The sequence below is a fragment of the Stegostoma tigrinum genome, chromosome 27, assembly GCF_030684315.1.
Source record: "Stegostoma tigrinum isolate sSteTig4 chromosome 27, sSteTig4.hap1, whole genome shotgun sequence".
Taxonomy (NCBI): domain Eukaryota; kingdom Metazoa; phylum Chordata; class Chondrichthyes; order Orectolobiformes; family Stegostomatidae; genus Stegostoma; species Stegostoma tigrinum.
The window spans coordinates 17936391-17952815 of NC_081380.1; the positions used below are offsets into that span (position 1 = coordinate 17936391).

Genomic DNA, 16425 nt, shown 5'->3' on the forward strand with positions numbered 1-16425 from the left:
ACTTCAGTCATTGGTAAGATTTTAGAGTCCATTAAGGATGAGATTCCAGAGTACTTGGAAGTGCATGGTAAAATAGGGCTGAGTCAGCATAGCTTCATCAAGGGGAGGTCATGCCACATACAGCTGTTCGAATTCTTTAAGGAGGTAACAAGCAAGTTGGACAGAGAGCCAGTGGATGTTATCTGTTTGCATTTCCAGAAACCTTTGACACGGTGCCGTACATGAGGCTGCAAAATAAGAACCCATGATGTTAGAGGCAAAGTGATGGCCTTGACAGGAGGTTTGGCTGGCTGGCAGAAGGCAGGGTGTGGGAATAAAGGGGTCTTTTTCAGGATGGCAGCCAGAGATTAGTGAATTTGCTCAGGATCAGTGTTGGGACCATTACTATATTCATGATCTGGAAAAGGAAAGTGAGGGCATTGTAACTAAGTTCGCAGCTGATATAAAGATAGATGAAGAAAAGGTGGTGGTGTTGAGGAAGCGGACAGGCTGCGGAAGGACTTGGATAGGATGGATTTGTCAAGGGCAGGTAGTGTCTCACAAACCTGAGTTTTTTTTGAGAAGGTGACCAAGCATGTGGATGAGGGTAGGGCAGTTGACGTGGTGTACATGGACTTCAGTAAAGCCTTTGATAAGGTTCCAGAAGGTAGGCTACTGGAGAAAATACAGAGGCATGGGATTGAGGGAGATTTAGCAGTTTGGATTAGGAAACTGGCTTTCTGTAAGAAGGCAACGAGTGGTGGTTGATGAAAATATTCAGCCTCGAGTCCGGTTACTAGTGGTGTGCCTCAAATGATCTGTTTTAGGACCACTGCTGTTTGTCATTTCTATAAATGACTTGGACACAGGCATAGGTGGATGGATTAGTAAATTTGCAGATGACACTAAAGTCAGTGGAGAGGTGGACAGTGTGGAAGAATGTTGCAGGGAGACTTGGAGAAACTGCAGAATTGGGCTGAAAAGGTGGCAAATGGAGTTTAATACGGATAAATGTGAGGTGATTCACTTTGGGAAGAATAATAGAAAGGCAGAATACTGGGTCAATGGAAAGATCTTGGTAGTGTGGATGTGCAGAGGGATCTTGGTGTCCATGTACATAGATCCCTGAAAGTTGCCACCCAGGTTGATAGTGCTGTTAAAAAGGCTTGCGTTGTGTTAGGTTTTATTGGTAGACAGATTGCGTTCTGGAGCCGTGATGTCATGCTGCAACTGTAAAAAATGCTAGTGTGGCCTCAATTGGAATACTGCGTGCAGTTCTGGTCGCCCCATTACAAGAAGGATGTGGAAGCATTGGAAAGTGTGCAAAGGAGATTTACCAGGATGTTGCCTGGTCTCGAGCAAAGGTCTTATGAAGAAAGGCTGAGGGACTTGGGTCTGTTCTCATCGGAGAGAAGGAGGCTAACAGGGGATTTAATAAATACATACAAGATGATCAGAGGATTAGATACGGTGGACAGTGAGTCTTTTTCCGAGGATGATGATGTCAGCTTATATGAGGGGTCATAGCTACAAATGGAGGGGTGATAGATTTAAGACAGTTGTCACAGGCAGGTTCTTTACTCAGAGTGTGTTAAGGGCATGGAACACCCTGCCTGCCAACATAGTTAACTCAGCCACATTAGGGGCATTTAAACAGTCCTTGGATAAGCATATGGATGATGATGGGACAGTGTAGGGGGATGGGCTTAGAGTAGTTCACAGGTCAGCGCAACATGGAAGGCCAAAGTGCCTGTTTTGCGCTGTATGGTTCTATGTTCTATGGGAGAATGGGCAAAGAAGTGGCAGATGGAATATAATGTGGATAAGTATGAAGTTATCCATTTTAGTAAAATAGAGATGTAGGCTATCCTAAATGAGGAAAGACTTCAGATATCTGAAGCACAAAATGGGTTTAGGAGTTAATGATTCTCATAAGGTTAACATACAGGTTGAGCTGACAGTTAGAAAGGAAAATGCAATGTTAGCATTCATTTTGAGGGCTACAATATGAGAGCAGGGATGTACTGCTGAGGCTGTACAAGGCTCTGCTCAGACCGCATTTGGTAGACTGAGCAGTTTTGGGCCCCAGATCAATGGAAGGAAGTGCTGACCTTGGAGGGGGTCCAGAGGAGGTTTACAAGAATGATTCTGGGATTGAAGGACTTGTCATTATGAGGAGCAGTGAGGACTCTGGATTTGTACTCAACGGAGTTTAGAAGGATTGGTGGGACAGGGGCAGAAAGACTCGTCTTGCCTGACTAATTGATAGAACTGCTCGTCATTTTATTGCTGTCATGATGTAGTGGTAATGTCCTCCGTATGATTCAGGAGATCTCAGTTCAAGTTCCACCTGCTCCAGGGGTATGTCATAGCACAAGTCAATTACACTGTATCTATCCTGAGAAACACCTACAGAGATGTCCTGGTGTTGAGATGATCAACCTCCAACTACAACCCCATCTTCCTTCAAAATTCCCTTTGACTCCTGTTTTGCTAGACATCCTTAATGTCAAGGGTGGACACTAATCACCTACCTCTGCGATTCAGAGTAGCCCTGGCAGAACCAAGAAAAAAAGGAACACTTAGCAGGTGCTGCTTGTTCATGATATTAATGACACCTTCCATAACATTACGGATAAATTGTTCATTATTGCCCCATCAGTCTACTTGGAGTTGAATTTGTCCAGCTGTGTATGTACTAGACATACCTGGGCAATTTCCACCCTGTCAGCTAGATACCATTGCTGTAGCTGTACAGGAACTGCTTGGCTAGTGGGAAGTTTGGGTAGGCATCAATTATTACTAGAATAGCAAACCAAAGACTCAGGTCTTATTTATTCTGGAGCAGTTAGTGGAATTTGAATTTGCTAAAATGAGCATTTAAAACTCGAATGGTGACTATGAAACCATCATCCTTAGCTGGTGTGGCCAGATCCGCAGTAATGCAGTTAGCTTTTAACCTTCTGAAATGGCTGACCAAGCCACAAGCTCTATCAACTGCTGGCAAGGAGAAATCAGCCAAACCATTTAGCATTGACTAAAGCACTGGAAACCACTAAGCACAGACCTTTTAACCCATTAAACATCCAGGGGCTAGCGCCAAAATTGGGAGAGCCGATTCTTAGACTAGTCAAGCAACGTCCTAATGCACTCATTCTCAGAATAATGCCTTACAATATCACAGACATCACAAGGACCATATCTGGGAACGATCCATTCCAGCAGGAGAACAGACACAGGAGAGATGGCAGCAGAGTAGCATATAATCAAGAGATAGCCCAGGAGTCTACCACACTGACTCCAGACTGCATGAGATTTCATGGTATGAACTACAACATGGGCAAAGAAACCTGCTGATTAATACAGAGTCCCCAGTCAATCAGCACACCACGTTGAAGAGCATTTGGAAAAAAATCACCGAGGATAGTAAGGGTGCTGCACAATGTACTCTGGACAAAGCATTTCAAATAGCCACAATCAAGGGAGGCTCAGCATCACCATTACTGACTAATTAACTCTATATCCACAGCAAGGCTGGGTAAGCCACTCAACTGTATTAAGCCTCTACAGAGAAACATAACAAACTGAACATACCACTAAGACAATAGCCAATACTGCAGGATTTTTTCAGGGCATTGTCTTAGACCAAACCATTTTCACCTTCTTCTCATTATAAAGTCAGTTTGTGAAATTCAGTTCAATTTGCAATTCTTAAGCAAGTAAAGCAGTTATACGCAGGTGATCTGGATAACATTCAGCTTTGGTATAATAAATAATATGTAACAACTGCATCACTTGTTTAAAATCACCTTTCCTTGAAATCCAATGTTATTACCTTAGTTAAGCACCCCAGTGCCCAAAAGATCACAACTGACAAGAAACTACACAGGACCAATTTGGTTTGAACAATAGCTACAAGAGCACGTAAAAGGAAAGCACGTTCTGCAGTAAGTGACTCACCTAACTCTGCAGAGATTTTCCATCACTTATAAAAGGGACAAGATATTGTCTTTTCACCTGGAGAAATGCAGTTCCAACTACATTCAAAAACATCCTCATCCAGAACAAAGCAATCTCATTTAGCAGATCGACTCCATTATCATTTAAAATGAATGATTAAAAATTAGCACAATTCCGGGATTCAATACATATTTTAATTAAATAATTACGTTTCAGAAAAAAAGTTAACTGGTTCAGGGCAAAAAAAGTGTAATTGCCATTTAATTCACTAATTCAGAGTTTCTGCTGAAGAAATATGGTCACCGTGTACAAGTGAATACTTACTGGTACAAACATAGTTTAAGGAAACTTAACACAGCTGTGTGACCTAAGTTTATTGAGTTGGATGAGTAGGGCTCTCATATTTATTCAAGTTTCTCATCTCCTTCTTCCACCTCTCTTAAGCTGAGAACCTCCAGGGAAGCCTTTCCCTTTGTTTCACGTCGGATTAGTTCATCAATTTCTCTGAAGCAACCAGGATCAATCAAACACACCTAAAGTAAAACCAGAAGTGATGTAAACTAGTTGTAGAAATGATAGAAGTGATGGCAGAAAGCTACATGCACCTTTCACATCTGCTAACTCTTATTACATTGAACCTATTGTTGTCAAAATCCTTTGCCAATACCAAGTCATTCTTGATTGTAAATTATGCTTAATCTGCCCGAGTAGCCAGTTGTGGTAAAGTTCTACATATCCTAATAAGTGAGTATTATATATACACTTTCTAGAGAGCAAAGATGTTAATTTTCAGAAACTCTTATTTTTATAGCACATCTCTCTCAACCAATATCAACTGGATACAGCCACTCCTGGGATGCTAGTTATTTAAATTGTTTCCATTTCCCCTTGATGATACAGCAAGCCTTGGTCTGCTTTTCTCCATTTAACTCGCAATCATCTCTCATGCACAATATAACCTACCTTCATCCACAAAATGGTTTCACCCCTTCTCAGACACTTTCTGCTCTTGAAGAAAATTATCCCTTTCATATAATGCTTGGTCTTCCTACTTTTGTTTTCCTTCACTTTTTAAAACAAAAAGAACTATCATGGGTATTGCCACAGATCATAAACTGCTTTTTATTTGGAACTGTAGATTTTCTCTGCACATGAAAAGAAAACTCAGATGTTTCATCTTGAGAATTTAATTTCTGAATGTCTCACATGGGAAAATATACTGAACTTCTGAGTTGTTCAGTCCTTATATGCTGTCCTCCATACAAGATGCTAATTCTTACAGAGTTTGCTTCTGCTCAAGCAGCTAGAGGAAGTCTATATCAAGATGGCAGCAAGTCCCACAGCTGGCCCAACATGGAATCAACTTAACATTTCCATAGGTATATTTCCTAGCATGGACTAAGAATGAACAATCAGGAGTTGAAATCTGATCATTTTGCAAGGTCAGACTAGGTCAGCTGACAATTCAAAGCTACTGTCCCAGTCTCATGTGTGAATCCTGTTTTGACACAGCATTAAAACCAGAGACAGTCAAGCAGTTTGCACTGTAAATAATTTCTGTTTTCACTCAACTGAGTAGGCTTTCACTTCCTGAAATCATCAGGGCCATTGTTTTATATTTTTCTTTCATTTAATAGCATTTAGATATTTTGGTCAGTGTTCTGCTAATTGCTCTATGCAATTCTATGTATGTACATTTCGATTCTTTTATCTATAATGCTGAATAAGTCATATTCTATTTCAAATACATGACAATAAAATATTTTGATTAACACAGGGATTAATTTGTGCAGTTTTCATCTCAAACATCAGTGGAAGTGAATAACCTAAGAACTGAAATAAAACTTACAATATCTAAATCTTCAGCAAATTCTTCACTTTCCATCACTTTAATCAATGGCTTCAACTTTTCCTTAAGACGCTTTCCATCCTTTACTGGGAGCCTGAGCCGGAGTCTCATTTGAGCACGTTCAATCTTCATACTGTCCTTTAGCAATCTTATGACTTCCAGTGCCTTTATAAAGAATAAAAAAGTTACTTAAAATCATTTTTATTGGGTAGAATTTATGACAATTTCAATCCATTTAAGAGGAAATTATAATAAAACTAATTCAAACAATTATTTTATTTTAATTATAATATGGTATTGATATTTAACAGCAGTTGCACAGATTTAATTGCTATTAGATCTTCAACTTTTACTTATTTGGTTAAAACAAGTTGATTACTTTCAAAGTGCAATTAAACACTGTCAAATCACCAGCTAATCAACATATAGTCAGATTCTGCAAATAACAAATGTATGACCAAATAATGTCTCCCTGGTGACATCTGAGGGTCCTCCAATACAGCAGTACCCTCTGAAGCACAAACTAATGGTATGTGCTGAATAATTCAACAGATGGGCAAAGAGGAATAAATGCCAGTGACCACTGAATCCTAAGAATGACTTAAAAAAAAGCCCTTAGCAGAATTTGCACTTTGAGAAACAAGAGTATGACAAACTGAGGGAAGTGGATCATTCCAAAATTTAACTAAAAAGTGAGAAACTAAAAGTTCCTCAATGATTAGATTCTCAAATTTGCATTTCAAAACTCAAAAAGCATTTAAGCAGTTTAAAGCAGCAAATATGGTTTCTAAGACAGAAAGAAACTAGTCTGATAATGCAAAATAAAAATCCTATTTTTAAATACTGCAGGTTATATTTATTCAAAGTAGTTCTTCAGTCTGAACAAAACTCCTACAATAACTTTTGGAATACTCACTTACTAGTAAGGACCATGACCATCAAAACACATTCTGTAAATTTTACTCAAATATTGATACATTTTATTTACCTGCTGTTTTGTACTCCTGTTGGCTTTCACAGAATAGTGGATATCCTTCATGGCTCTCTCAATCAGGTTTACGGTGTAAGGTCTCTTAGTTTCAGGGTTGACGCACTTCTCTACTACTATAGTTGCTATATCTCTGAACATCTGTTCAAGCTGTGCATGTCGTTCCTTATCAGATACTTGCAATTCGCCCTTCGCTAGAATCTGTCAAAGAAAACATTTAGATATGCAAAAAAATTTGAGCTTAGTTTAATTAAAATGGATCCAGTCCTCAAGCTGAAATAATCCTGAAATATTATGAAAAGAAAAATAAAAAACAAGGATTTATTTTTAACAGCTTTGCTGACCATTGTGTTATTGATCAGAGGCAGCTTGGAAATAGACAGAGGGTGAAAAATTCCCGACTATAGATAGTTTTATGTAGTTACTGCAATAGAGCCACATGCCAAAACATCAATATCTGTTACTTCTGAATGATTACAGAAATGTGAAAAGTAATTCCAGAGTCATTAAGTAAATTAAATGGGATCACTTCCATTCATTCCTCAGTCAACGTGCCTATCATAAATGAACAACATTACTCCTGTCTTATTTTGTTCTTCCTTACAAGTGACAAATGCAATGCACCGATCAAGTTTTTTGGTTCATGGTATGTGGGCATTTATTGCTAGGGCATCATTTCCTAGGAAGGCAGTTAACAGTCAACATCATTGCTGAGACTCAAGTCATATGTAGGGCAGACCAGGTAGCGTTGGCAGATTTTCTTCCAGAAAGGGCATCAGGGAATCAGATGCGTTATTACAACAATTGACATGGAGACATACAGGTAGGAGCAACAGAAACCGTAAAAACGAGCTGTTAACTTTATGAAGTCAGAACACAAATCCACTTGCCTGCTAAACAGCATAAGGAACAAGTGAATGATAGACAAGGCCAAGTGATCCAACAAACAGACCAGATCTGAGATCTGTGCTCCTGCAACTCACTGGAGAGGCTCGCTCCACAAATTTCCACATCCTCCAAAGATGGGCAAGACAACACATTATTGAATAAGATAAGGTCGAAGCATTTGAAACCACCTTCAGCCAGAATTGGCAAGTGGATAACACATCTTGGGATCCTCTTAATGTCCCCAGCATTGCAGATGTCAGTCTTCAGCTAATTCGATTCACCTCACATGCATGAGAAAGCTGTAAAGCTGACCCTCACATGAAGGCGTGGGACACCACAAATACAATGGACCCTATGGCTAAAGGCACGGGATACTACAAAGACAATACAGCCGAACAACTTTCTAGATGTAGAACTGAAGGCTTGTGCTCCAGAACTTGCTGCACCCCTAGTCGAGAAATTGCAGCACAGTTAGAACACTGATATTATCTGTGGCATCAAGGAGTCAATGGGAATCAGTACTATGGTTTTGGTGGTCAGTTTTCTCAGTTCCAGGATATATCTTTGGGAGCTCTTCTGCGTAGTGTCTGAGTTCTAACCACCTCAGGTGACCTGATAGAGGGTAGGTCTAAGGTAGGAGAGAGATAATGGGAACTGCAGATGCTGGAGAATTCCAAGATAATAAAATGTGAGGCTGGATGAACACAGCAGGCCAAGCAGCATTTCAGGAGCACAAAAGCTGACGTTTCGGGCCTAGACCCTTCATCAGAGGGGAGGGAGGAGGGTAACTTCTTCAGGTTAGGCATCCCTGGAAGAGGCTTCGCAGTGAGGTTAAAATAGTATCAGAGATAATGGGAACTGCAGATGCTGGAGAATTCCAAGATAATAAAATGTGAGGCTGGATGAACACAGCAGGTCTAGGCCCGAAACGTCAGCTTTTGTGCTCCTGAGATGCTGCCAGGTCTAAGGTAGGGATGTTTGTTGCTGATTTCACATAGGAGTCACGAATGGTGCTAAACTAAGGTACTGAAAAAAAATCCCCATCCAAATGGATCAAGACCTGGAAAATATCCAGCCTTGGCAAGTACCACAAGCTACACAAGTAATACGAGTCACAAGACTACAATGACCGCCTCCAACAGGGCAAAATCTAATCATTGTCCCTTAACGTTCAAAGGCATTACAATTAGTAAATCCCCCATCAACAATCTAGGTGTTAACCTCAATGAGAAAATGAACAGGACTAGCCATATAAAGACTGTTTACAACAGCAGATTAGAGGCTAGGAATCCTGCAGCAAATAAGCAACTTCCTGACTCCCCAAAGCCTGTCCAGCTCAAACAATGCACAAGTCAGAGATAAAGTGTAGGGCTAAATGAACACAGCAGGCCAAGCAGCATCCTAGGAGTAGAAAAGCTAACGTTTCAGGCCTAGACCCATCATCAGAAAAATATATGTCAGAAGTGTGATGGGACACCCTCCACTTACCTGGATGAACAAAGCTCCAACAACACAAAAAGCTTGACAATATGCAGGCACCACATGCTCAAACATTCACTCACTCCAGAATTGACATACAGTAGCAGTACCATCTCCAAGATGCAGGGCAGAAATTCACCAATGCCCCTTAGACAGCATCTTCCAAAGTTACAACTACCACCATTTGGAAGGACAAGTGCTGCAGATAAATGGGAACATTGCCACCTGCAAGATCCCCTCCACCACTCTGACTTGGAAACATGGTTCTTCTTTCAGTGCTACTGATTCAAAATTCACAAGTCTCACCATAAAAATATTGTGAGGCTACCCACTCCAAATGGATTACAGCAGTTCAAGAAAGTGGCTTACCCACCTCATTCTGAAGGGAACTGAGGGACAGCCAATTAAATGTCAGCCCAACCAACGACGTGCTTATCCTGTGCATGAATTTAAAAAAGCCAAGATCAAACGAGTTGCATTCAACAGCAGTGAAAATATTAACCTGAAGTTCTTTGAAGAGGTAATTCTGTTTAAGTGGTGTATACATGAACTTGCAAAAAGCATTTGATACAGGTCTGTTTTGTGGATGAAACAGACAGTAAAGTTTAATTCACGGAATAAGGGACACTGATGGGAAATGACCAATGGTTAATGGATATTTGTCAGGTTGCAGCACCTCATCTTGAGTTCCTAAAAGCCCTGTCCACCATCAACAAGGCACAAGTCAGGAATTGCCTGGGTGAGTGCAACACAAGATCGATGCCATCCAGCAGCCTGCTTGTTTGGCACCACATTCACCAACACTTGGAACTACATCACTGTTGTTTCACAATTTGCTGAATCAAAATTTGAACTCCAATCCTAAGAGTGATGGGAGTATACCTACACAAATAGACTGCAGAGGTTCAAGAAGAAATCACCACCTTGAGGGCAATTACAGATACCCACTGCAATGCCAGTGAAGCTTACATCCCATGAACAAATAATAGAGCATATTCTTCCACTTTATTGCAAGGTCACAGACCATTAATGTCAATCTAAAAGACCGTCAATTTCAATAAATCAATAAACAAATGCATTAAAAAGTTGAGATTTTGATGAATATTTAAGTAGTAGATTATCAAAACTAACCTGTTTACATATTTCTGTCAGATCATCTGTCTGAAATGCTGCAATACAATCATCTTTCTTTGCCACCTGTCCTTTTGATACATTTGTAAATACGGTGTGAGTCTGAAGAACTTCATCGAGATCCTTTTCACTGAAAATGCATAATAATATGTTGAGAAGGAGAACTGTGTTCACTCATATATAATTAAACACCAAGATCCTTCCCTTTCCAAGTCACCTAAACCATCACAGATAAATACTAATGATTTCTATCACCTTTTGTCCTTTTTCTTCCCCAGATGCAAGTAAGATGTTTAATGCTGGACCCAGTTAACGCCTCACTGATTTTTCATTATTTTATTCTATTCTATTCTTTTAGAAATTTTGGTTTGGAGCTGTGATCTAGTAAAGATGACTTTTGGACTATGGGTAACAGCTTATGTTAAAAGGACCAAGCAAGCTTTTGTTTATTCGTGAGGCAAGGCCTGGAAGTGGTTCCTGGTCAAAAGATTCTGCAGACTCTTCGACACCAGGGAAGAGCATTATGTTTAAACAGACAGCAGAAGTAAACTTTTAACAAGATCAGTACCTTTGATTTCAAACATTTGAAAGCTCCTTACCTAACTTCCTATAAACAGCTCATAGAAGCTGTGGAAATAGAAAACTGGATTATAAATGTTGCTGCCATTATCTGAGAAAGCTGTAAAGCTGACGCTTATTGACTTGTTCAGAAAGTCAACAAAAAAAAGGCATCATTTACACCTATGGAACAATACATCATGAAAACCACTCAAATAATCTGGGCCAGTTTTGTTATTTTCTTTTATTTATCCCTCAACTGTTTTTCTCATTTGTACATCTTCGATGTGAATGGGGCTGGCCACAAAAGCTCAGGGTTTAAAGCACATGCATGTTAGATTACTTTGTTTTAAAAAAAGAACTGCTGGTGCTGGAAATCAAAAACAAAAATCAACCCAGTAATTGTTTGAAAAGACTCAGCATATGTCTGGCAACATCTGAGTACAGAAATCACAGCTAAAGTTTCAGGTTCAAGTGAGCCTTCTTCAGAATGGAGAAGATTACCTTATTATTTAATTTATTCATAGAATTTGGGATTAGTTATTCAAAAGTCTGGTTAGGAACCATTGGGGTTAATTTTGACAGTCTCTGAATGTTTCAATTTTACTGTTTTGTAAATACATTGGTAAAAAGGCTGATTTGGTTCAGCTGCCTCCATGTCATAACTCCAACAGGAAATCAAACCTTTGGCAAACAAATTAATGGGAAAAATTATGTTTTTAATTCACATTTTATAGAAATATATACTTAAGTGTGAATATTTGATCAAAAGAGAATATCCCTCCCAGCAGATTATAAAAACACAAGAACCACTTAAAAGAGATTATTGATTTGATATAAAACTTTAAAATAATTAAAGCTTTTAAGTGAAGTTTAAAATTCCCAATGCTAGCTGCATGACCATCAGATACTCACGCTCCGCTCCTCCAGCTCATCACCTTGTTCTTATAGCAGGCGATTTCAAAGCGTTTCCCCGCTTTCTTCATTCGCACTATCGCCACATTGGTCAGGCGGATCTGGTTCGTGGGAGTGAAGATGGACATTGTGAAAAGAAGCCTGGCTCAACCCAGGGCAAACCCGAGGCGTCTCTCTGCCTCGTACAAGCGACAAACCCCAGGCTCCTGTCCGCGGCCTCCGGCCCGGATCGAATCGGACCCCGACTACACCCTGCGACCTGGATCGAATCGGGGGGGCCCCAGCTCCTCTCCGCTGACTCCGACTCCGGCCAGGGTCAGGCCCCAGCTGCTCGCTGCCTCTCAGGGAGCGCCAAAGGCCGCAGATTTTCGGACTCGAGCCGAGTTTTCGCGCTCTCAGTGACCCTCAGACCAACATCACGCAGCTCCCGGACTGTGCGAATTGGTTTGAATTTGATGATGACATTCGGAACGACGGGCCCCGCCTACCCGGATCCACACCCGCCGGGAACAGGAGGACGCGATTGGTCATGGCGCATTGTTGCGTCCTCTGAAGAAAGGTCACCTGACCTGAAACATTAACTCTCACTTCCCTGCGCAGATACTATCGGAGCTCCTGAGCTTTTCCGGCACCTTCTGTTTGTGTACTTCATTGACAGCATCTGCAGTTCTTCCGGCTTTTACTATTGCGTCATGGTGGGGGTGTGGGGAGGGATTAGTATTTGGGGGCGTATGAGGGAGGAATTGGTACAGGGCGGGATTGGTGGTGGGTAGGAGTGGTCAGGGCTTAGCGTTGGGGGGGGGGGGGGGGGGGGGTGAGGTGATGTGGAATAATAGTCTATGATGAATGTGGTTGAGTATTGAGTGAAGGAGAGGTGATTAGTCTCATGGGGAGGTAATAGGTAGTGGTAGGGTTACTATCAGATGGGAGGATGATAAGTGGGTGTTGAAGGGGAGGTGGGTTAGTGTCTAGTGGGAGCTATTGATAAGTGGGGGAGAGATGATTAGTTACGGGTGGCTGGGTGGGTGAGTGAGTGAGCAGTAAGTGTCAGGGTGTAGCTGAATTGGGAAATAAATATCTATAGGCTATTTGAGTGCACGGGCTTGGGTATCACCAGTGACTTATAAATGTCTGAAGACGTAAGTGACTGGGTATGTGGGGTAAATCTGTATGGTATCATGCATTGGGAACACAAACTGTTTCTCAGTTGTAGTAGGAGTGCTTGATCTTGTATTTTCCATATGACAACTGGGTTAGGACGATTTTTTGTATCAAAGATGCTATAGAAATGCAATTATTATTGTCATTACATTTTCTCAAACTGTATAACATTGAACTCTATAATTTTAAATTGAATTCACTTAACCATCAGCAGTTGTTAGATTTGTGAACTATTCAAGTTGTTGCAGTTGGGCTGAAGTTGGGGACTTTGACTTAACTGTTTTGAGTTTCTTGAGTTCACAGAATCTCTGTGTGGTTGAAGCACAAAAGAGGCTTTTCATATCTGTGCTGACTTTTTGATGTATCAATGCACATTGTATTGCTGCCTCACCACTTCATTGCTTTGCACTTCCTTTTCAGATAATGATTCAATTTCTTCATAAGTACCTTGCTCATTTTTACCTCTACCAAGTTCTTACACAGATATAGACATATCAGAACTTTGTCATCCCATAAGAAAATAAAAAATGTTGCAGGCTAGATCAACACCTGTTGTTCATCCCTAATTATACTGGAGAAAGTGTTCACTAACTGTAGGTACACCCACAGTGCTGTGAGTGAGGGAATTCCAGAACTTTGACCCAGGGACAGTGAAGAAACAGTTAGATAGTTCCAAGTCATGGCAGTGTATGTCTTGGAGAGGAGCTCGCAGGTGCGGTGTACTCAATCATCTGCCACACTGGATAATGTGATGTGATGTAAGGGAAAGGATTTGCTAATGTAAGGGATTTACATGCATTTTAATATATAATTTGTAGTTTGGATTTTTGAAAGATGCTTGGAAAGCTTGCTGATTAACTTGTAAGTATTTTTGTAGCAATGTTGATGTCTTTTAAACAGTTAGAGAGAGACAGTTTTGGAGGCTAATGGGAATTTCTATACATTGGGAGATGTATATGTGAAAATAAACAGTAGTGCGCTGAATTTTCAGATAAGATATTCTGGGAAGTTTTGGACTTAGCAGAAACACTCACAGCTGGAAAAAAAATATTCTTTAGTTTCAGTTTGGGCAGTTGTGTACGGTTCTTATCTGAAGCCTGGATATCTAGAGTAATTGCTCCTGAGAAAGAAAATGTAGGTGTTAAAATAGGTTGCTTCAGTGTAAGGAGATTTATTAAAAATTCCAGTTAAAACCCCAGAGAGGTAATTTGAGGCTGGGAAAGTTGATGCTTGATTATATGATAAATCAACGAAGAGGTTATCAAGTTCTTATGGCTGGGTAACGAAGTCACAGCTTCAAGTCATCTGTTGGTGCAAAAGGGCATCCGGTCTAGTTTGTGTATAGTAATGGCATTCTATTTATTGTCTTTATTGTGTTTTGAAATCTTCAAAAATGTAAATTGTTTGGTTATTGTATTTTATCTTTATTTCTTTTGTATAATAAATTTGTTTTATTGTTAAAACATGCAATAATGCAGTCTTGGGCTTGTGTTTCACTGAAAGATCACCTTGTTTAAACTGCAGGAAAAACAAAATTTGATCCATCAAGCCAGATTTCAGTCTGAGATAGGACATGTCCAGTGATAACATCATCTAGGACCCTAAAGCACTCAAAGGTGCCTTAATGAGTTACTGCGGCACATCTTGTATATGACACACACTGTTGTTGGTGTGCTCAAGTCAATTAGAAATAGATTTTATTGTGATGTGTGGTCGAATACATTAGCACATGAGAATATTGCAAAGTGTATGATTTCATCATTGTTGGTGAGGTAAAAGTTGGAAAATAAGGTAACAAAGTTAAAATTTCAAGTCTTCTTAGTATCAAGTAGAAAAATAAAGAAATTTAGTTAAAATTCCAACTCTTAAGTGCTTAGCCATTCAGGGCTTGCACTGCCTCCAAGGGCTGGATCACCTCCACTTTGGCCCACTCTCCAGGACACCTTAGGCTGTTTGCTCTCACTGCCACCACAGATGCTAGGGACCTCCCTCACCACCCTGTCAGGCTTGGTCTTCTTGCGTTGGGCTCAATTTGTAACCGTCAAAGTCCCAAACCATGCACCAGACTGCTAGCTGACCACTAAGGCCTCAAGTTGCTGCCATACTCTTGACCACAATGAGCAGTGATGTTGCTGATTGCCAAAAGCCCTGCTGTAGGTCCCCAGCTGTTACCATGCTCTAGACTCGATGAAGCCGCAATGCCGTTGCTGCTGCTGCTGCTACCTCCATGACCAAGCTGTCTCCAGAACTAAGTAGAGGGGTTGAAAAATCTAAAATAACTTCAAAATACAAAAGAATAAAGAAATGTAGATGGAGTGGATGTGCCTGTTTTGCTGCCATCATTTTGTGAATGCTGGAGGAGGTGGTGGATAAAGTGCCAATCAGTGAGACGTATTGTCTTGAATGTTGCTGAGCTTCTTGAGTGTTTGTGAATAGCTTCAGTATCTGAGGAGTCACAAATATTGCTGAAAGTTGTGCAATCATCAGTGAACACTTCCTCTTCTGACGGAGGGAAGGTCATTTATGAAGCAGCTGTCCTGGGCTAGAACACTACCTGCAGCATTTGCTACGTAAAAAAAGTTTTTCATTACATTGAGATAACAGGTGTAGAGCTGGATGAACACAGCGGGCTAAGCAGCATCAGAGGACCAGGAAGGCTGATGTTTTGGGCCTAGAGAATGAAAGAATCTCAGATTCTCCAGCATCTGCAGTTCCTACTATCTCTAAAACCATTTCCTTACATTGCTGTTTCTTCTTTTGTTAATTATCTTGAATCTGTGCTCTCTTGAACTCAATCATTACACAAATAAGAAGTGCTTTCCATATCTACGGATACAGACTGCTGATCATTTTAAATAGCATGTCATATCCCCTGTCTGGCTTCTGTAAGGAAAACTGTCCCAACTTCTGCAGTGGCTGAGCCTGCATTTATTACCTATCCCTAATTGCCCCAATAAGGTGATGGTGAACTGCTTTCTTGACCAGTTGTAATCCCTTTGTAGGTAGACCCACAATACTATTAGGGAGGGAGTTCCAGAATTTTGACCCTCTGACAAATATATAGTGATACATTTCCAAGTTAGGATGGTGGGTGGCTTGGAAGATACCTTCCTGGTGGTTGTGTCTCCATATGTCTACTGCCCTTGTCCTTCCAGATGGTGGTGATCATGGTTTTGGACTTGAGGATTCTGTGACTCTTTTTCATGCACTCTCTAATGTTTTCATATCTTTCCTTAAGTCTGGTACCCAAAATTGATGCAATAGTCTGGATGAGACCGAATCAATGTTCTACAGAAGTTTAACATAATGTAATTGTGATTGTACTTTAAGTTGCATTTATGAAACTTAGAACACCGTGCAATATATTTTCTTAGCCACTGTTTCAATTTGTCCTGGCAAATCAATTATTTTTGCAAATGTATGTGCTGGTCCCTCTGCTGCATGTTGTTTAGAATTGCAACTTTTGTATTATATCTGTATTCCTCCTACTTCTCTGCCTTAAATACCATCTGATATT

General features: G+C 40.5%; 1 protein-coding gene across 1 annotated transcript; it reads right to left on the reverse strand.

Moving 5' to 3' along the window:
• Window positions 1-4111: 4111 nt before the first annotated feature.
• Window positions 4112-12316, reverse strand: sbds (SBDS ribosome maturation factor). Its single transcript, XM_048556712.2, has 5 exons — window positions 11748-12316; window positions 10275-10404; window positions 6777-6977; window positions 5789-5953; window positions 4112-4472 (listed from the first exon to the last, which is right to left on the reverse strand). The coding sequence occupies exons 1-5, from the start codon at window positions 11873-11875 to the stop codon at window positions 4344-4346; spliced, it is 753 nt and encodes a 250-aa protein (XP_048412669.1). The 5' UTR covers window positions 11876-12316; the 3' UTR covers window positions 4112-4343.
• Between the last annotated feature and the right edge of the window lie 4109 nt (window positions 12317-16425).